At 38.7% G+C, this 21,977-nt stretch overlaps 1 protein-coding gene across 3 annotated transcripts; it reads left to right on the top strand.

The window, feature by feature from the left end:
• The first annotated feature begins 988 nt into the window (after positions 1 to 988).
• On the top strand, positions 989 to 17,977 carry LOC131033901 (pentatricopeptide repeat-containing protein At2g15630, mitochondrial). 3 transcript variants are annotated; one of them, XR_009103703.2, is made up of 4 exons: positions 989 to 2,934; positions 3,034 to 3,190; positions 17,435 to 17,534; positions 17,651 to 17,977. XR_009103703.2 is itself a non-coding variant. In XM_057965208.2 (2 exons), the coding sequence occupies exons 1-2, from the start codon at positions 1,104 to 1,106 to the stop codon at positions 3,066 to 3,068; spliced, it is 1,866 nt and encodes a 621-aa protein (XP_057821191.1). In that variant the 5' UTR covers positions 989 to 1,103; the 3' UTR covers positions 3,069 to 3,617. The 3 variants fall into 3 exon arrangements, 1 of the variants encoding a protein (XP_057821191.1); XR_009103702.1 differs by lacking the exon at positions 17,435 to 17,534 and having other exon boundaries at positions 990 to 2,934; XM_057965208.2 differs by lacking the exons at positions 17,435 to 17,534; positions 17,651 to 17,977 and having other exon boundaries at positions 3,034 to 3,617.
• Positions 17,978 to 21,977: the final 4,000 nt, after the last annotated feature.

A 21,977-nucleotide genomic window follows, 5' to 3' on the forward strand; every position in this document is an offset into this window, starting at 1 on the left:
ATAATTTTGTAGGAGACATTCAACAATGTAATTGGTTTCCATTTACAAATGTTGCAAGGGTCTCCCAGTTTAGGTATGAATTTGATATTTCCTTTATTGATCACTTTACCTAAAGATAGGTTATGAAATGCTTCCAGAAAGATCTTATGAAGGTCAGAGCCCACACAAAGGCCATAGGGCTTTTGTATAAATCACAAGGAAAACCATCACACCCTAGCCCTGTCATTTGCCATGGAGCTAACAACCTCTTTTAGATCCTCAATGGAGAGCAATTACTCACAAAAAGAATGTTGAGCCTCATAAAGCCTACATGGGACAACCCAAACATTCTGCTTAGGAGAAACATCTTGGGCAGTGAAAACCATTTTGTAATGACAAACAAAAGCTTGAAGAATATTTGGTAGCTCAGATATCATTGTCTAGTCTTAATTTTTTTATGCCTAGTGAGGAGTGGCAAGTACGAAGAGCCAAAACAAATTCCTCAAAAGCTCGGTCACCCACTTTAAGCCAATGCATTCTAGCCTTGATTTGAGCCATTCTGGTTGTATGATTGTCAACAATATGCTTATGTTGATGAAGTTGAGCCACATGGACTTGCAAATTGGGAGAGAATAGGTTTGAAAAGAGCGCCTTCATGGCATGTTGGAGATCCGAGGTGGTAGCCTCATAAGACCACTGACAAACATAAATGTAAAAAAAATGAAACGTGCATTAAATAACACGATTCCACCAAATAATCCACCCAAACTGCTGAGTCAGATGACACTCCACATTCCAAACCTTATGAATCTAGGCCAGCGTAGACTAGTGACTTAACAGATAAATATTTAAAAAATAACTAAACTTTTTTAACCATAATTTTATTGTGTCAATCTAATTCATCCTTAGAAAAATAGAGTTCCTTTCGTTCAAACGAGAGAAGCCCTTCAAAGCGTAATTTTATTTTATTATCAATCTAATTCATCCTTATAAAAATAAAGTTTCTGTCATTCAAAACGAGAGAAGCCCTTTAAAGTTTGAAAGAGGGTAGAAGGCTTCATTATAGATTTCCAGATGAAGCAAGTGAAAGCGCGGTGGGGAAAATAAGAGTATCAGGAAGCAAAATGAAACCTCAATGGTTGCTTCCATGGGGACTGTTTTCACATATTCGAGGCAAAAGAGACTTGGGTGTGTCTGTTTCATCCCAAGGACTACTTCAGAATTATCAGCACTGGCACAAACATTCACTCAGTCACAACAGAGCAATGCAATACAATGAAGTGGCAGCAGCACAAAGCACTGGTCAGTTACAACCACCTACGAATTCCTCTAGATTATCAAAAGTTTTTCATCTCAACAAATGCAAAACCATTTCCGCATCTAATTCCATGGCCCTACCCAATCTAAGATCTCTTAGCTCAGAAGATCAGGAAATTATCAATAAAATCTACAAGACCCTTACAGAAAATGATGATCTCGAAATGGGTCCAGAAGTAAGGCTTTCTCATGTTGTTCAAGTCCTGATAAGACTTCAAACACACCCTGAATTAGCCCTGAAAATTTTCAACTCTATAGAAATTCAACTGAAATTGAAGCCTGATATTCAGTCATTTTGTATTGCGATACATATACTAACAAAGGCCAGAATGCCTACATATGCTCAAGAGCTTCTGCAACAAGTTATACATGCAGATTTTGGGGCTACCCAGTTAATTTTTGATACCCTTGTTGCCACTTACAGGGCTTGCAATTCCACTCCATTTGTCTTTGATTTGTTGATCAAGACATTAGTACAATCTGAACTGGTTGGAAGTGCAGTTGAGATCTTTAGATTGATTAAAAAATATGGGTTCATCCCTGAAATTGAGACCTGCAATAGTCTCCTTAGTGCTCTGTCGAAGGAAAACCAAGGGGAAACTCTTTGGATAATTTATGCAGAAATGCTTGGGCTAAATATTGTTTCCAATACATACACATTTAATATAATGATTAATGCTCTGTGCAAGGAAGGAAAATTAAAGAAAGCAAGAGAGTTTTTGAAGGATATGGAGATCATGGGATGCAAACCTACGGTTGTATCATATAACTCTGTTATTCAGAGCTTTTGCCAAAAAGGTAAGGCGGATGAAGGTCTTAAGTTGCTTCTTTTAATGACTACTAAGGACATTTTTCCTGATGTTTATAGTTATAGTTCCATCATCAAAGGATTGTGTAAGGAAGGGAGAGTTGAAGAGGCAAGTGGGTATTTGTCTCAAATGATGGAGAAGGGATTGGCACCAAACAATGCCATCTACAATACACTCATAAATGGTTACTGTATCAAAGGGGATTCTAAAAAGGCTTTTGAACTTCAAGATGAAATGCTTCAAAGAGGAATAAGACCCAGCGTTTGCACTTATAATCCTCTTATTCATGCACTCTTTTCTGAGGGAAAAGTTGAAGAAGCCGAAAATCTTCTGTATGAAATGCTGGAGATGGATTTGGCTCCTGACGAAATCACCTACAATATTGCAATCAATGGCTATTGCAAAGAAGGGAAACTAGATGAAGCATTTAAGCTTCATGCAGAAATGTGGGAAAAAGGTATACTTCCGTCTATTGTCACTTACACCTCTCTCATCTCCGGACTCTGCAAGGGAGGTAAGTTGTCGGATGCAGACTGGTTGTTCCAAAAGATTACTGAATGGGGTTTGGTCCCTGAGAAAATTACGTACAATACTTTGATTGATGGACACTGTAATAGAGGGAACATTCAACGGGCCTTAGAGCTGAAGCATGAGATGGACCAGAAAAATATTCCTGTTGACGATGTTACATATAATACACTTATTTGTGGTCTTTGCCGGAATGGAAAAGCAGAGGCAGCACAACAAATTCTCAAAGAAATGCAGAGAAGGGGTCTAGAACCCGATCTTGTTACATATCGTACACTTATTGGAGGCTACAACAAGAAAGGTAACATACAAGAGGCTTTAGGGTACAAGAAAAAAATTTCAAGGACAGAGATTAATCCAACTATTCTTACTTATTTGTACTCCTTCATGAATTTTGCAGGAAAAGAGATGGAGAAGAGGCAGCAGAAATTTTGAAAGAAATAGTAAAAAGTTTCAATACTCACATCTCAATGATACAGGGGCTCTTGGGAAAGACAACTTACATGAGATTCTCAGTGTGCAACATTCATTGAATATTCAAGATCAGCATGTGCATTGTGAGTAATTTCAGTTGGTTTATAGATCCTTAACGTGTAAAAGTTCAACAAATTGCTTATCATAGACGGTTAGACCGATGACTACCAATAGACTACAGTGATCTCTTTCTATGCAGTCTGGCTTTAGAGAGAAACTGATAGTGCCATTCTTTTCTTGAGTCAATAGTTCGAATGCATTGCATATGTGATGATGAGTGAGCTGGGTCTTTAAAGTTCATCTTATATCGTCAAAGTTGTGAATCATAGTTGTATCTGCTTTAAGATGCCATATCATGGGAGCATTATAATCCTTCTTATAACATGAGAGGCTTTGGCTTCGACACATAATTTTTTTTGACTGCCAAGCTCCTTGTTATTGATGGCCTTTGAGTGCCATACCTGTATCTTGAGTTTCAATCGAGTGATTTGTGTCTTTTTTTCTTGTTGATATTTCTGCAAGAAATGAATTATTCAATATCGTTCAGAATCTATGCCTTTTAGATATTTCATAGGTCACTTGGTTCTAGTTTTGATAACTGGATTTGATCGAGTACTCTATTCTCTTTTTTGCCATTGTTTGTGTCTGCTTTCTATTAATATTCTGCTGCAAACTCTTTTTCTTCAGCTGCTATCCAATATACTTTGAGCTAGTTTTGAAAAACAATCTCCTGGGCTTCCCACAAGGGGTTCTCGTTCATGAATTTGGTGCCTTGGTTGGAGATAAACCTTTATATTTATTTAGATTTTTCTCCTTGCTTAATTACGCACTGCATAAATAAGCATTAGGTATCTTTCTCCTGCAACTTACAGTGGTAAAATCTATAAAAATATCTTGATCAACCAAATATTTTAGTATGAGTGACATTAACGAGACTGTTTTTGAGGCCCCCATACCCCTGCCTATACAGTTTCGGCTCCGATACAAGTCTGGGTATCACAGGGCATGCCTTGGATACTTATATTATCCCAGACCTTGTGTACCTCTAAGGTACAGGTTACAACAACGTGGACACAGCTGTCAAAGGATAGTTATAATAAAAAGATGAAAAGGCAATGTAGCCAATATTCTTCGAGATGTGAAAAAATTTGAAAATGTTAAAAAATTAGTTGGTTTAGGGATGTGAATTTTTGCAGAAGTATGGGAAACCACCCAGGGAAGCAGAGAAGAGGAGCACAAACACAGGACGCATAGGTTTTTGATCGTGGAAGGAGAGTCAACATTGACAGGTGGGGAAACATCTCGTCCGACACCCCTGCCTTCGCAACAGGAGGAAATGCAATTCCATTGGGTGGAAGAAGATTGAGCGGAAATCAAGGGCTCAAACCCCCCTCCCAGAACAAACAGCAAGTGCCCCATCAGTCAAAGAAAAATGGGAATGGGTGGTTTTGGTATAAGGAAAATCCTAGGAATGGAGCAAACAAAGATAAGGCCCAAAAAAAGTATTGCAGCCATGGTTATATGATCAAAACTCATTTCACCGATATCAGAGTGCTACAAAGATCGTGCTCTCTTTGCCAAATGGAGTGGGGAAGGAGATCAGGCAGACAAAATCAAGGAATGGTGGATTCAATGATTCAAAGGCCGGGTAAGTGTGAGAACTCTACAAAACGGGCTTTTCTTTATTGAATGCATTGATTCAATCTTGAAGGAAGAAATATTATGTGGAGAACCCCTTTTCTTCGAAGAATATGTTTTCCTCAAAACAAACAAGACATTGAACTTTAATCCAATGAATCATAAATTCAAGACAAAGCCCATATGGATTAATTTGGTTGGGCTTCCAACTGAGTACTAGAGTATTGAAGCCCTAGCAGTGATTGGGGATGCCCTAGGAACTTTTCTAGGTATAGAGGAGGATTTCATCAATGGGAAAGCGGGCCTTTGGCCTAGACTGCTGGTGGAAATTGACTCTGACATTGGAGCCTTGGAGGATTTGGAAATCATTACAGAGCATGGTAAATGTTTTCAAAGGACAGAGGTGGATAAGAAACAGATAGGGGGTAAATGCTGTTTTCATAGGCATCTTGAACCAAGTAGTTTTGGGACACAACAAACTATGTATGGGGAGAAAGACCACAATCCAATCTCACCAAAAGAACAATGAAGACTGAGGAAACCCTTTATCTCCATCTAAGAAAATGCAAGATGTAGGAAGGAAAGAGCTGGATGAGGGACTGGCAAGTAAGGGTGCGCTCTGTCGAGATGAAAATGTTGTAGGCTCCTTTAAAAGAAGAAAGCTAGATGTCGCCTTGGTCACAAACGATGGGGTACAGATAGAGGTGGGGGCTCAGGCTGGCAAGCTCTCCAATTTGATGGTGGAAGGGCAGAATCAATTAGACATTAGGGAAGAGAACAACTGCTCAATTAAGCAACAAGAAAAGGCTAGCATGGAAATGTCACAGGCAGGGGAAGATAGGCAAGATGCAAGAAACCTTGAGATGGAGAACCAGCAGGAGAATGTAGAAAAGCCTATGATTGACGATAGTGGCAGATTCCCATCCCAGGTTGAACAAGAACCATCTATAGAAGAATGGAGGAACAAATCATGGATGATGCTTGCGAGATGATAGACAATGTCATCTTAAATTAGGAGATTTTTGAAGATGGTGTCGCAGTCTCGGATATGGGTGTATTTCCATGGGAAGATCCTTTGTTGGAGGTTTTGGAGGATGAGGAAATGGTGGAGATATTGAGAAATTAGGTTTATGCCAGACTCCAACCACCAAAATTGTTGGTGTTGGAAATAAGCCACACCTGGACCGACGATGGACTGGTCCAAGAGGGGCCAGTAGCTCAGTGGTAGAGCACTCCAGCAGCGTATGAAAGGTCCTAGGTTCGAGTCCTAGCTGGTCCATGTCTCAACATGGTATCAGAGCTATAGGCTAGATCAACTTTTAGATTTTAGAATTTAGTACTCCTTTATTTCCAGATTGTTGTTGCATTTGCAAGTCAGGTCAATGGGGCTGAAAGTTGAAGATAGGCTTGATGGGAATCTCAATTTTACTGCATGGAAGGTTCGAATCAAGTTGGCTCTAGAGGAAGAAGATCTTCTCCAATTCATATAAGCGAAAGAGCTAACTGAACCTACGGATGCAACTGAGCTAAAACAATTCAAAAAGGATGCTGTCAAGGCCAGGAAGATTCTCATTGATTCAGTCAAAGACCACCTAGTCACCTCTATTGTCTCATTTACTACTACAAGGGAAATGTTCAGTCATCTACAAGATACATATGAAGTTAACAATCTCAGTAGGGCAATTACTTTAAGACAACAACTACTTAATATCAAAATGGCAAAAGAAGATTCTGTTATTTCCTATTTTATGAGAATTTCAGAACTAAAGAATCAACTAGGTTTAATTGGTCATAACATGGAAGACAAAGACCTTGTCATGATTGCCCTAAATGGTCTACCTCACTCATGGGAGTCATTTATCCAAACCATAAGTGGCAGAACTGAGTTACCTACCCTTGATCGCCTTAAGAATGATTGCATCCAAGAAGAGTCTCGCCTCATCACAAGAGGGCAAACCAAAAGTCCTCATGTAGATGATCAACACATGCTTGCAGCCCAATGCAAGAAAGGGGGAAATTGGAAGAAGCTTTATCCAAAAAGAAATAGGGAATTTAGACCATTTAGTTCCCAGCACCCTTGGAAGAAACCAAGAGGTACCTCGTGTGTCCGATGCTTTAGGTGTGACAAATTTGGTCACTATGCTAAAGAATGTCAGAATAACCCTACCCAAAGAGAAGCCAACCTAAATGAAGTCTCAGAACAAAATGATGACTTCTTATTCATCTTCGCTCTGTCTAGCAGTATTCCTACAAATAGTAATACATGGTTGATTGACAGTGGTGCTTCCAGACACATCACAGGCTACTGTGATCATCTTTCAGACTTAGTAGAAAATGATACCAGCCTTTACGTGGTAATTGGTGATGACGCTCGTTATTCGGTAAGAGGTTCTGACTCTACTTTAAATTTAGACTCTGGTATTTCTCTGCACCTTAGTGATATCTTGTTTGTTCCTGGAATTAAAAGAAACCTAATTTCCATTTCTGCTCTAGAAGATAAAGGTTATCAAATTGCATTTTCTGAGGGAAAAGTTCTTGCTTGGCCTAAGAAATCCAGTTTTAAATCTGCTCGTATAATCGGTTATAGATATGATAGTCTTTATAAGCTCTCTACTAACCCTATTCAAGCCCTCATTAATGAGGCTCCTGAATCCTGTGAGCTATGGCATAGAAGACTTGGACACTTGCATTATCAAGCTCTTCCCTCTCTTGAAAAGTTAGTCAAAGGTGTGCCCAAACTTAGTCAAATTCATGATAATACTTGCAAAGGTTGTGCTATAGGTAAAAATGTTAAAAGTCCTTTCCATAAAAGTGAAAATAGAGCTAAAGACAAACTAGAACTTGTTCACTCTGATTTATGTGGTCCTATGTCTATAGCATCTCCTAGTGGATTTCTTTATTACGTAATCTTCATAGATGGTTTCTTTAGGAAAACTTGGATCTACTTCTTGAAATCTAAAGAATCTGATGAAGTCTTAAGTAAATTTAAAGAGTTTAAGGTATTAACTGAAAACTCCTCTGGTAAAAGAATTAAATGTCTAAGATCTGACAATGGAGGTGAGTACACCTCCGGTAGCTTTTATGATTTTTGTGTTGAGTCAGGAATTAAGAGGGAGTTTTGTGTTCCATACAATCCTCAACAAAATGGAGTTGCTGAAAGAAAGAATAGGACTATTGTTGAGGCTGCAAAGGCTATGATTCACGATCAAGATTTGCAGACCTTCCTATGGGCTGAGGCTTCTAGAACAGCAGTGTATATCCAGAATAGATGTCCACACCGTGTTCTAAAGAACATGACCCCTGAAGAAGCCTTCACAGGATCCAAACTAGACATCAGTCACCTCAGAATCTTTGGAAGTCCCGTTTATGTTCATGTGCCCAAGGAAAAGCGATCCAAGTTGGAACCCTCCGGAAAGAAAGGCATGCTAATCGGCTATAGTGAATCCTCCAAGGCATTGAGGATATACATCCCGGGTCAAAGGTATGTTGAGGTAAGTAGGGATGTTACATTTGAAGAAGACATTGCTTTTAAGAAATCAAAAGGTTCTTGTGTTATTGATGAAGCTAATGACAATCAAGATATGAATGTTGATACTAACCTTGAGATTCAGAGGGAGCTGGTTGAACCTCCACCTCAAGAAGAACATAATGATCCACCAGAGCCCATTAATCCCACTGATATTCCTAGTGACATTGTCGTTACCAAAAAGAGGCCTCTTTGGGTAAGAAACACCATTCAAGAAGCCAAAAGATTTGCTGCTCCCGGTGGCACCTTCCGTGAAACTAAGAGACCTCAAGTATTCTCAAACTACGTTGCATTGATGTGCAATCTCATTGAAACTGAACTTTGCAATGTTGAAGAAGCCTTGAATCATCATGCCTGGAAGCTTGCTATGGATGAAGAGTATCAGTCAATCATCAAGAATGATGTTCGAGATATTGTGCCCCGACCCAAAGGTAAATCTGTTGTTTCTTCTAAATGGTTATTTAAAATTAAACATAATGCTGATGGTAGTATTGAAAGATATAAGGCTAGATTTGTAGCTCGTGGTTTTTCTCAAAAGGAAGGCATAGACTATGAAGAAACTTTTTCTCCTGTTGCTAGATATACTTCTATTAGAACGATAATAGCCATTGCTGCTGTTAGAGGTTGGAAACTACATCAGATGGATGTTAAGACTGCCTTCCTTAATGGTGTCATTGAAGAAGAGGTCTATATTGAACAACCCGAGGGTTATGAGATTCAAGATAGATTAACTCATGTGTGCAGGTTGAAGAAAACTCTGTATGGCCTTAAACAAGCTCCTCGTGCTTGGTATGAAAGAATTGATAAATACTTGTTAAGTCTAGGTTTTTGCAAAAATGATACTGACTCTAACATATACTTTAAGTTAGCCAATGATAAAATGCTAATTCTAGTTCTATATGTGGATGACTTATTTCTTACTGGTAAAGATGAACTTATTATTAGATGCAAGAAGGAACTAGCTTCAGAATTTGAAATGAAAGACTTAGGTCTAATGCATTATTTTCTAGGTCTAGAAGTATGGCAAAGATCTAACGAAATCTTTCTAAGTCAAGGAAAGTATACTATTGACATTTTGAAAAGATTTAAAGTGATGGATTGTAAACCTATGTCTACTCCTATGAAATCTAACTTAAAGAAATTAAGTGTTTCTGCAGCTAACTCTGATTTTGCAGATCCATCAGAGCACCGACAGTTGATTGGATCATTGATGTATCTAGTTAACACTAGACCAGACATATGTTTTGCTGTGAATGCTCTCAACCAGTTTATGAGCATGCCCAAACATGTTCATCTTGTTGCAGCCAAGCACATCCTAAGGTACTTGCGAAGCACAGTTGGTTTTGGGCTGAAGTATCCACTTAACACTTCAATAACCTTGGAAGGTTATTCAGATGCAGATTGGGCTGGAAGCGTCAAAGACAGGAAAAACACCTCCGGTATTTGTTTTAGCTTGGGATCCACAGTGATCTCTTGTGCTTGCAGAAAACAATCCTCACTGGCATTGAGTACTGCTGAAGCTGAGTATATTGCAGCAAGTGTAGCTTCTAGAGAAGCAGTGTGGCTTCGTAAGCTTCTTGCTGGGCTGTTTGGTCAGCCTTGGGATCCTACAGTTATTCACTGTGATAATCAAAGTTATATCAAAATGTCTATCAATCCAGTGTTTCATGACAGGTCAAAACATGTGGAAACCCATTATCATTTCATTCGGGATATGGTGCAAAGAGGTGCTATTCAGCTGAAGTATATCAACATTGATGAGCAGATTGCACATATTCTTACCAAGCCTCTATCCAAAGTGAAGTTTGTGTACTTCAAGGACAAACTTGGTATTGTGGAAAATGAAACCCTAATTGAGAGGGAGTCTCAATCTCAGTGATGCATTGTGTTGTATCAAACCACCCTCTGTGGGCAATGTAAGGTGGTATTGTATTCTTCTCAGGGAGAAGTGTAATTATTAACCATTCTCTACGGGCAATGTAAGATGGTATTGTAATCTTCTTAGGGAGAAGTGTAATTATTAACCATCCTCTGCGGGCAATGTAAGATGGTATTGTAATTTTCTCAGGGAGAAGTGCAATTGTTAACCATCCTCTGTGGGCAATGTAAGATGGTATTGTAATCTTCTCAGGGAGAAGTTTAATTGTTGACCATCCTCTGCGGGCAATGTAAGATGGTAGAAAAGATCCTTTCCACCCTCTGCGGGCAATGTAAGGTGGATCCAGTCTATGCTTGTGTGTGAGCTGGAAGATTATATTATGTAATTCCATTCTTTGCTTGTGTGCAAGATGGAAGATTATAGTTATGTTTCTCCTCCCTTATTAAGAGGGAGTGTTGATGTTAATTAGGGAATGGCGGATTCCAATTGCCTTGGGCAACATTGGAATCCACCCAAAAAAGGCTGGCCCCTTTCCTCAAACGTGGAGGGCAGAGCCCTATACCTCACGGCAACCTTAAAACCTCGCCTCACAAACTTAAACACTCAACGTGTTGATAAATAGGGCCGACCCTATTCATAAGGCATTTAAGGAAAAATATAATTAAGGTTAATTATAAAGAAAGCCGACCTATCTAAAAGGTTTCGCTCCTCATATAAGTAAAGGTAAGAACTCATTATTATTCATTCAATTTAGTCAGCTCATTCATTCATGTGAAACCTACATGCCTGCCTAAATGCGAACTTCAGGGAGACACATGACATCTGCACTTACAACAATTTACATCTGCCATTAGGAGGTGCGAAATCCATCATGAGGAGTCAGCGAATTCCTTGAAGGTCTGCAATCTAGGTTATACACAGCAAATTCCTTGAAGGTCTGCACAACGAATTCCTTGAAGGTCTGCTCAGCGAATTCCTTGAAGGTCTGCAATCTAGGTTAAGGGAGTAGCAACACCCATCTCTCATATGACAGCAAGCAAATGTTGAAGGCAGCCATCTCAATCTGCCATACCTCTTGTGACAACAACATCTGAACCTACAAATACATGAGATAAGTGTTGTAATGATTGCATAACTATAATCCATAATCAGATCTGAGGATCTTTTCTGGCTGGGTTTTTCCTCCGAGGAGGTTTTCCCAGGGTAATTGTGCCTTGTCTTTATTTCATTCTCTTTCTTTACTATGCTTAAATCTGAAACTATAAATCTCCAATCCAATTAATCTAATCAGTAAACAAATTCTGATTTTCTGAGTTTTAGTTAATCTGAATGTGTTAAAATCAACATGATATCAGAGCCAGGTCCAGGCTAGGAGCCCCAAGCACACGAGAGGTGTGGCTTAAGGGGGGGTGTTGGTGTTGGAAATAAGCCACACTTGGACCGACGACGGATTGATCCAAGACGGGCTAGTAGCTCAGTGGTAGAGCACTCCAACAGCGTATGGAAGGTCCTAGGTTCGAGTCCTAGCTGGTCCGTGTCTCAACAAAAATTACTCCTGGTTGTGGGAAAAAGAGGTCACAAGGAAGGAAGTCTTTTAAGGAGAAGCGTGCTTTGGATGTAGAAGCTAAGGGTCAAGTCAAGATTTCATAGTTGCTCAGATCAGGGAAGGGAGTCCCCCTTCCCCAAGGGCCATAAGGCTCTTAATGTGGAATGTTATGGGCCTCAACACCCCTAACAAACAACGCTCGGTCAAGTGCAAGCTTAAATTAAGTTAGGGAGCTATTGTGCTACTACTAGAGACTAAAATGACCAACTCTGATTGCAAATTGTTCAAAAGAAAGCTAAAGATATGATATGGATTCTTTGTTCAAGCACAGGGAGCCTTTGGAGGTTTAGCTATATTGTTGAACCTTTAAATCGTGGGCTTGGATAAGTTAGGTCAAGGAGTAAACTGGGTGAGTTGTCTAGTGAAGAGCTTCATTTCCAGGCTCACCTTTGTGCTGGTAAATGCCTACATCAAAAAAAGAGAATTGTGGATGGAATTGGACAAATTTGTTAATTCCTTGTCAAACCAACACTTCATTTTTGGAGGATATTTCAATGCAATTCTGCAAAGTGAGGACAAGTCTGGGGGAATCGGAAGGGAGAATCAAGCTCATAAAGACTTTGTTGACTAGGTTGAAAGAAATAACGTAATGGAAATTCTTTTTTCCAATGGTAATTATACCTGGACCAACAGATGGTTAGGTTACAGTCATATTGCAAAAAAGCTAGACTGATTCTTTTTCTGTGGTGATCTTGCAGACTTTCATTATGGTTTTGAGTGCCAAGTCCTTCCATGCTCTAAGTCGGACCATTTCCCACTCCATTTAGAGATTTCAGGTGACAAGAAACCATATAGGAGTCCATTCAAATTTGAGAGCATGTGGATGAAAGATGCAAATTTCTTTACAATGGTGAAAGATTGGTGGGTCCAGGACAAGATTGAGTGTTCAAAGATGTTCATTTTTATATCAAAATTAAAAAGGTTGAAGCAAAAACTGAAACCATGGAATAAGGATTATTTTAAAGACATTTTTGAGACTAAATGTGAGCTTGAGGCAGATCTGCAAAACCTTGAGGAGATGGTTATCAAGATGGTATGATTCAGGAGAATTTCTTGAAGGAGACAGAGCTCATGTCTACATATGAGGACATATTGGCCAAAGAGGAGATATTTTGGAAGCAGAAGTCAAGAGAAACCTAGATCAATGAGGGAGATAGAAATACTAAATATTTCCACAATATCACCAAGCAAAGAAGAATGGCAGATTGCATTGCTGCCCTCAAATTATCAGATGGTTCAAGAATTGAGGATCTAGAGATCTTCGCACAGGAGGCTGTCTCCTTTTTCAACAATCTCCTCAACAATAAGGATGGCTTGGATTTGATAGCACAAAGAAAGTTAGTGGATAATTTCCCCAGCTTGGTCACAGTAGTTCAAAGTCACGGAAGCTCAAAACAATTTCCTCAATGGGGATTTCTCCTCACTAGAAGTAAAAGTAGCACTGCTCCAACTTCATCCAGAGAAGTCCCCCAAACCAGATGGGATGCCGGCTAGCTCCTTGTAGAAATGATGGGACATTATAGGTCATGATCAGGCTGAAGCTATTAATGCCTCTTGGCAATCAGGTCATCAGTTGAGGGAGATAAACAACACCTTCATTGCTCTAATTCCTAAAAAGAACACATTTGAATCATTGGAGGACTTCCATCCATATCCCTTTGCAATACAGTGTATAAGGTAATGACAAAGGTTATGGCAAATAGAATGAAGCAAATTCTCCTCAATATCATATTTGATGAACAAACAGGTTTTGGGCCTGGTAGGTCCATTATGGTCGGGATAATCATTGCTCAAGAGGCTCTACATTCCATTCAAACAATTAAGAAGCTAGGGATGATAGTTGAACTGGATATCAAAAAAGCATACAACAAGGTTGACTAGAGATTCTTGCTTAAAACAATGGAAGCCTTTGGCTTCGACACATGGAGGATAAACTGGATCTTCAAATGCATTGCCACTTCAAGTTTTTCAATTTAAGTAAATGGATCATCGAAAGGTTTTTTGAAGTCTCTCATGGCCTGCGTCAAGGGGACCCCTTGTCTCCTTTCCTGTTCACATGATGACTGAAGCTTTGGGCAGAGCCTTTTCCATAGAAGTAGATAGAGGAAACATCTAGGGCTTGGAAGTCACAAGCTCTTTACCCTCGTCGTCACATCAACAATTTGTAGACAACACAATGCTATTTGGGACTGCAAAGCTCAGGGAGGCTTATCACATGCATAACATCCTTACCTTATACTCTAAGGCATCAGGTCAAGAGTTAAGTAGAGACAAATGATTGATTTTTTTCTTCAGCATTACACCCCAACAAGAGAGAGACATCCTTCAGATTATGGATTTCAAACAAGGATACTTACCTGCACCTATCTTGGGCTTTCGCTTACTAAGGGCCTTAGGACTAGCAAATTATGGGATACACTGAAACAGAAAATGAATGATAAAATGTCCTCCTGGAAGGGTAAATGGTTATCTTGGGCAGGTAGGATCACCATGCTTGAATCGGTCATTTCTGCTATGCCCATTTACTTAATGTCATGTGTGGCTCTTCCTACTGGGGTTCATTAGATGATGAGGAAATTTTTTTGGCAAGGCTTGGAAGACAAAGATACAATTGCTGTAGTAGCTTGGGACAAGATTTGTAAGTCTAGGGATGATGGTGGTGTGGGGCTTAGAAACCAAGCTATCCAAAACAAGTTTTTTGGGGCTAAATTGGTTTGGAGGATGTATAAGGAGCCACAGAGAAAATGGGCTCAAATTTTGCAGCGAAAATATTTGGATAACGATTGTCCATCTTGCATTTTGACTACCCCCAACCCTCTGAAAGGCTCAAGAGAGGAATTTAATGCAAAAATGCTAATCGGTCATCATAGATTACATTTCATGGGATGTTCATGATGGTAGCAGAGCTCTGTTTTGGGTTGATCCTTGGGCGGAGTGCCCTATCCTTGGCAGTTTCCTTGAGATCTCCAACATTAGAGCCATGCTTATTCAGGGGCCCATATGTGAGAGGCTATGTGCTCTTTGATGCAACAGATAAAACACTTGGATGGAAATGGAAGGACTTTACTACTTTTGGATTTGATGAAAGGGAGATGGACCAGCTAAGAAATGTCTTATCTGGAAGAACAATTGTCTTCAGACAAGGGACATATGAATTGGTTTGGTGTGTCTCAAAACCGGGTATCTACAATGTCAAAGATGGCTACACAATGATCACACAGAGCTTGGAAGGTGTGAACACTGCTCTCCCTCTTCAATTATGTTGGAACAACTTTGCCCTACCCAAAGCAGGTATCTTTACTTGGGCTGCCTTGCAAAAGAGAATTCTAACTACAGAGAGATTTAGAAGAATGGGTTTTCAGGGACCTTAAAGATGTGCCCTATGAAAAGAGCATGAGGAATCAGTGGACCATCTCCTTTTGGGATGCCCTTTCTCCCAAAAGTGTTGGGTATGGCTCTGTGCCAAATTGGGCTGGGTAAGTGCCCTCACAAATGATATTTTACGTTTATTTCAGTCATGGCCAATCATCAAGATGTCTGCAGCCTTTTGTTGTCCATGGAGTGTATGCCCCTCTACCTTTATTTGGGGACTATGGAAGGAAAGAAACAGGAGACTATTTCAAGATAAAGAAACGACTTTAGCCTCCTTTCAGAATAAGGTTGAGGCTACCATTGTGGAAATCATTAACAACAGGTTGGGCTAGATTGTTCCAAAGAATACATCTTTCATAGAGTGGGATGCGAAGATGAGATTTAGTTGGAATGGATTGCAGATTCCACCATGGATCAGAAATGGAAACAACAATGATCCATCTCTTAAAGACAATGTGTCTTGTTTTGCTCCTCAATTTGGGTGGTATAAGCTAAACTTTAATGGATCATCCATAGGGAATCCAGGGATCTCTGGTGCTGGTTGCATAATTAGAGATTGGAATGGGCGGATGATAAGATCCTCACCAAAACCTTTATCCCTTGGGCACCAACAATGAAGCAGAATTTAAAGCTTTAAATCATGGCCTAAACATTGGCAAGGAGTTGGGGATTAAAAATTTGGTGATTGTTAGTCATTAATGCAATCTGAGTTGGCCACACTTCGAATTGGAAGTTGAGCGCCTTATTGGAAAAGGCAATGCAGATGATCCCAAGTTTCGATAGTTATGTCATTAACCACATCTATAGGGAAGGGAACAGAGATGCAGATAATTTGGTCAATGAGGCCATGGATGGGGTAGACATTCTTTTTTAATTTTGGGCAGTATGAACACCATGTTTCATGTCATTTCCAATTGAATTACAATTAATGGCAAAATACTCTGCCAAATTGGGATGTTTTAGTACTTCGCCATCTGCTGTAATTTTGAGGCGGGGATGCATGGTTCCATCCTAGCTCGCGAGGACAAGAAATATGAATGTCGACATGGAGCAATTAATGATCACTTGGCTGTTAATTCATGTGGAAGGGTTTTATATTCCCACTCAAGCCAACTACTTCAGCATTCGAAGTCATTTTGCTTTGGTTGCATTGAATTCTACATCAATCAATGGACACCCCAATTAGACTTTGCTGCAACAAAAGGCAAATGGCCTTCCTGGGGCTTATCTCAGACCTACGCCTGAAGTCAATATGTAAAAGCCATACGATTCCATGCATTAATCTTCTGGTAATAGAGGCAATCAAGATGGTACTAGGCAAAGAGTTCATGACAAATGCAGACAAATATCAGGTAAATACCAATATTTTGTCACAGCTTCTGGCATCTTTTCTGGTTCTTGGTGGCACAAAGGTGAATATTCTACTGCTTCTGAGGGAAGTTTTTGAGCTTGAGGTCTTGGTTGATAACATGGACATTGTCATCATGGCAGAAATTAGGGTTGGGATTCCTTGGCCAAAGTACATCCCGAAGCTTTTTCAGCCAGGTGCTGCGGTGGGTCGGCAACCCTTCATTTTAAACTTGGATGAACAGGTGCTTGGTCGACACCGCCATTGGGCCACAGTTGGTCAAGATTTCCTCTGCCGGGTGAAAGGGATAGACATGGAAGACAACCTAGACTGGCTGTTCCGTTTTGCAGATGTAATTTCTGATGATTTCTTTTATGCGGCTTGAGGTGTGGCCTTTTCCCTCAATTTTGATACCATATCTGTAACCACAACATGAGTAGGTGGATGAATATAGGAAATTAGCATCTATACAGCAGTGGAAGGAATTTCTACTAACAAAGCATATCATTTATAAAACAAGACACCACACACGAACACACATATAGAATGTTGAGTTATAGCAAACACTAGTGCAAATTAATCTGTTTCTAGTGCCAATTCATCTATTGTAACCTCTGATAATTATTGTTTCAGAGCATAATCTGTATCATTGGACCGGTAGCATGTATAAACAAGAATATGTCCCAGAACACCAAAATACTAATTGCATGCACATAGTAATCTACAGGGGATGCCCAAATTAAAATAATTGCCAGTTGAAACTCCAGTATTAGTTAGCTACCAGGTTTACTTTAAACCGTTTTCAAATCCTTGCATTCATACTATGTTCCCACAACGTGAAAGGTTTGTGTCATGATTGTTGAGTAACCTGAGCTGTAGAATTCTTGGTTCTAGATTATTTTATTAAAAGTAGAAGGATTCTAATTCTTCTGGTCTGAGGACGACCCAAAATGTGCAGGTTGTTCACAGCATCTTAAGGTGACGCTCTGCTTTTGCATTTAGTTATAACAGTAACACAACTGAAATTTGAAGCATATGACTTTTCTGTGCTGCATTAGGTAATCTTTTTTTTATAGATTTTAAATGAGCATGCGCTCTTGTTTCAAATTTGTTTTTTGATTCAGGCAAAAAATTATTTTTAGAAGGTAATGTTATTGCAAATGCTCTTTGACAGGTGCTCATGGTTCTGGTTAATGACATTGCCTTCTTGGAGTTTTGAATGTTTTTTCGGTGGACAACAGAAGTTTTGCCTCATTTTTGTAAAGAGATGAAGAACTGCTCTTTATCATTAGAAATGGTATATCAATTTGAAACATCAACTTTTGACCAGGAAACAGGTTCTGTGCGTATCCTCATAGTACACAATATTTTGGTGGAACCTGGTTTTCTATAGTTACAATAATGAAGAGAATTTGAGAACCAGAACATGATGTGCCAAATTAACAATGTCTCTATAGAATCCAGATTTTGAGCCATACAATAAAAAGCAATCTTATTTTTATTGATTGAATTCTGTTTTTTCTGTGCTTACGACGACATATATAAGCAAAAATTTTGTTAACAAACTTAAGGCAGATGTCTTTAACAGCGTCTTTCTCCAATCTGGGACCTATTATCATAGCATACCACCAAGATGATTTCTCTTCGAGGTCAGCCTACACTCCTTGGTTTTCCGAACTATCCACATCATCACAATTTATATGTTTTTGAAATTCTTAAACTTTATGATAGTTAATGTTTTCATGACCTCTGACCTTACAGCTTCCTATTCTAAATCCTAGAATGGCCTTACAGTCTAGGATGAGTAATCATACTCCTTTTCCTGCTATATAAACTCTCAGTACTCTCTCCCATGTGATCTATGCACTTGAGTGAGATAGTAATGAATATCTTTTGATGTATTTTACTTATTGTTTTTATCCTTTCAAATTCTCTATTAATTATCACATGGTAGTGTTCTCTTAAGGTAAAGTCAACTTTCTATTTTTTTTTTCAAAAAATAGAACTAGTATAAATTTGCAAACAATGGAAAACAAGCTAGCTAGACCACGTACAGCTACAGAGATTCGAACTTTATGCAGACATAAGAGTAGAAGTTGCAAGGGAGGATAAATAATATTTGAACTAGCCACTTTTCAAGATCTCATTAATCCATGTTTGGCTTAATAGAATCAGTTGAATATTTTTGAAGTTCTTGATGGCTAACCAATTTTGGTTTTTGACCTTCTTTGGGTGGAGATTTTTCCTGCTGAGTCTCCTCTTCTGTTATGTGCTTACAACCAGATTAATTTTCCAATAGGGCTTTGTGTTCATCATGTCAGGATCGTCGTATCCAATTCTTCCAGTCACTGTTTTGTGTTATTTATGAGAACTACTCCATCCAATTGCATTTTGGCCTGTTTTGGATGTTGATCTTCAAGTTGATAGGGTAATTTACATCAGGATTGTCCTTCAGATTTGTCTGCCAAAGTTTGGAATTGATTAAGTAGAAACTAGGTAGTTCTATTCTTAGTAGGTCACTTGTCATTCCTTATCTTGGTAGCAGATTTCCAATTTTGACTTTTAGATTTGGAATCATCATTCCTTAGTCTTGATGCTTTGTCTTTTCTCCTTAGCGACATACTAGCCTCAGTTCTGTTCGCTTGAAATCTAAGTTCAAGTTCAGGTTCAGGTTCAAGGGTTTGGTTTGTAGGTTCAGTCAAATTTCTTTTGGGGTTGCATTTGTCTATACAAAAACACAAAAAATAAAAAACAAATACATATTTGCAGCAATAATTAAGTTCAAATATACCGCAAATAGTATCTTATATTATATAATAAACAAAACCACCATATTAATAGTCAAATATTAGTCAAACTCAAATGCCATTGTATATATTAAAGTTAAAAATCATTGTGTCAACAATCGGCCATCATTAATAAAAAACAATCAGCACCCTTGTTTTGCTGCTTTTCTTAATAAAAAATAATCAGCCACCATTAATAAAAATCATATGGGTATTAAGAAATATTATCACCATTTGAAATAGATGATGTAGATAATGGTAAATTAGAAGAACCACAAAGTGTACCACCAACACTAGCATTGGCAGTAGCACTAGCTGGCTCGTCACCAACATTAAGTGCAATTAAATGGGAAGTGGAAGTATCCAAGACAATATGTTTTGGTTTGATATCCCACTTCCTTGTGCTCCCTTGTAGCAACTTTCTTTGTGTAAGTAGCCACAAGTTTGAATGCACATACACCGAATCCTCTGCTTTTTTTTTTGTATTTGGTTGCACTTTATTGAGTGGATGGAGTTTGTGCTCCAATTCCTTTAAGACGTAGATGAACTAGCAACCTATTAAGAAAAAAATATAGAGTTGAATTATAAAATTTAAAAATTAAAATATAAATAAAACTTAAAAGATAAACAATTTTTTTAATTATAAAACTTGCAAGTAAAGTTTTGATTGCAAAAGGTTGAAAATGTTTGAATGATTGACTATGGAAGTATTGTTGAACGCTACTGGATGCTAAGAGCGGGGTGGGTGGCGGTGGGGGGAGGAGGTGAATCAGCATATACTAAAACTTAATCAGATTTAATTGTTTACCCAACATTCATTCCATCTAACATACTCATGAAAGTAAATAATTGAAACCACAAGAGCAACAACACATGAAGACTAAGATTTTTACGTGGAAAACTCAAACTGGGAAAAACCACGGTGAGAACTATCTCACTATATGATAATCTGATTACAATGTTTAGGCCACAGGCTAAGGAGTTCACTACCTTTGAGATGACTTGCAAAGCTAAGGTGTAGAACCTTGGGGCAAGATACAAAATGTACTTGCAAACATTGAAGGTCACTTCTTCGAGGCAAGATACAATACTTTTAATAGAAATACATCAATATGGTTGAACTGTAAAGAACCACATTCACTGAAATACTAATCATAGTTCACAATTCATAACACATAAAAAACTATCTTCATCGCTGCTTTGATATACTTCCGGACCATTGTATTGCTTCACTTTTGCTTTGCACAACTCTCATAACTTGTCTATTTATTTTCACAATTATTCCATCCTTTATATACTAACCACAACTTCAATGACATCAATTAGGTTGGCCTAATTAGATGTAACATGTAAATGCAAAACTATCAACCCAAAAACAAACTCCAATGCAAATGTAGAAGGCAAAATGAGAGGTGTGAGGCATCACACCATGTTGGCACGCCACCTTGTCTATCCTAAATCATTGCCCATAGATCCACATGCAACTACATGGCCCAAAACATAATAGGTCAAGTGCAAAAGATAAACTGGTTAAGGTACACCAATTATGAAGAGGACCACCAAAGTCCCAAGCGAATGCCCAAGATGACATCATTGAACATCCACAACACTGAATAATCAAATCACATCACCAAAATACTAGTGGACATAGAAATGCAATGCATTCCTATACATTGACACCGAAACAATCACACATGATTGAAAATCAATTGGGTATCCCAAAAAACAATACCAAAGCTCCGAAAACATCATGATACAAATTTATAAGCCTTCTGAAGCATCCACAAATAGATTCCACACAATCATAGAGAAAGTTCACTGTTGTTGCACTATACTGTACCACATCTAGACCAAAGAATGTAAACAAGTTGCACATCTGGATCAAAAAGTTTGACATCAATGACAAGAACTCATATTTGCAACAAGTACCACCTACTATGAACATTGACCTATTGTGACGTATTCACACATCACCCCATTGCAAATGGGGACCCCTACTTTTTGCTTTTTGGGGTTTGTTTTTCTAGGTCTTTTAGGGTTTTGTCTATTAGCCTTTGCATGGTGAGTGTTGCCAGAGGGATCACTAAGATAACAGGCTCTGTTTTAGCTAAAGGTGAGTCAGTGGATGCTCCGGGTTAGGGTCATCTTTGAAAGTCTTCCTTAGGACAAAGTTTTGCTCTTGTTGCTAATTGTGTCTTGTTTGAGTTTGAGAAGGTCAATGAAGCTTGGTGAGTGAATATCATCTTTGAAGGTCTCAAATTGGTGAGTGATGAAGTTTGGAATATCATCCTAATTTTCAAATGTCTTGAAATTTCGCTGTCTGGAATGTCATCCTGATCTTGAAATTTGACTAAGTCTGGAAAATTGAAAAATCCTCCAAAAACTAGATTTTGCATTATAACTCCTGGAGGTCCGAAACCACTCTCAAACATCCTGACAGTATATATGGAATATAACTTAATGTATAAGATCTTTCTTCTTTCTTATACTTAAATGTTATATTCCATATATGAATCCTAATGGAGAGTCCAAAATGTCAAATTTCGCTCCTGACCCTTCCAAAGGGTCCAAAGCGAATTTCAATTTCGCTCCTGACCCTTCCAAAGGGTCCAGAGCGAATTCCTCAATAGGACATTCTACTTTGATCCAAACTTAGAACTAACTCATTCCCAAGCATTATTGAGGGCAAAACACTAATTTGGAGTGAAGAAATAT

Source organism: Cryptomeria japonica, chromosome 3 (assembly GCF_030272615.1).
Source record: "Cryptomeria japonica chromosome 3, Sugi_1.0, whole genome shotgun sequence".
NCBI lineage: Eukaryota > Viridiplantae > Streptophyta > Pinopsida > Cupressales > Cupressaceae > Cryptomeria > Cryptomeria japonica.

Excerpts from the sequence above, each read along its gene's own strand:
- LOC131033901 (XM_057965208.2), top strand. The coding sequence starts at position 1,104 with ATGAAACCTCAATGGTTGCTTCCATGGGGACTGTTTTCACATATTCGA. Across the intron at positions 2,935-3,033 it reads TGGAGGCTACAACAAGAAAG|GAAAAGAGATGGAGAAGAGG; the intron begins GTAACATACAAG and ends TGAATTTTGCAG.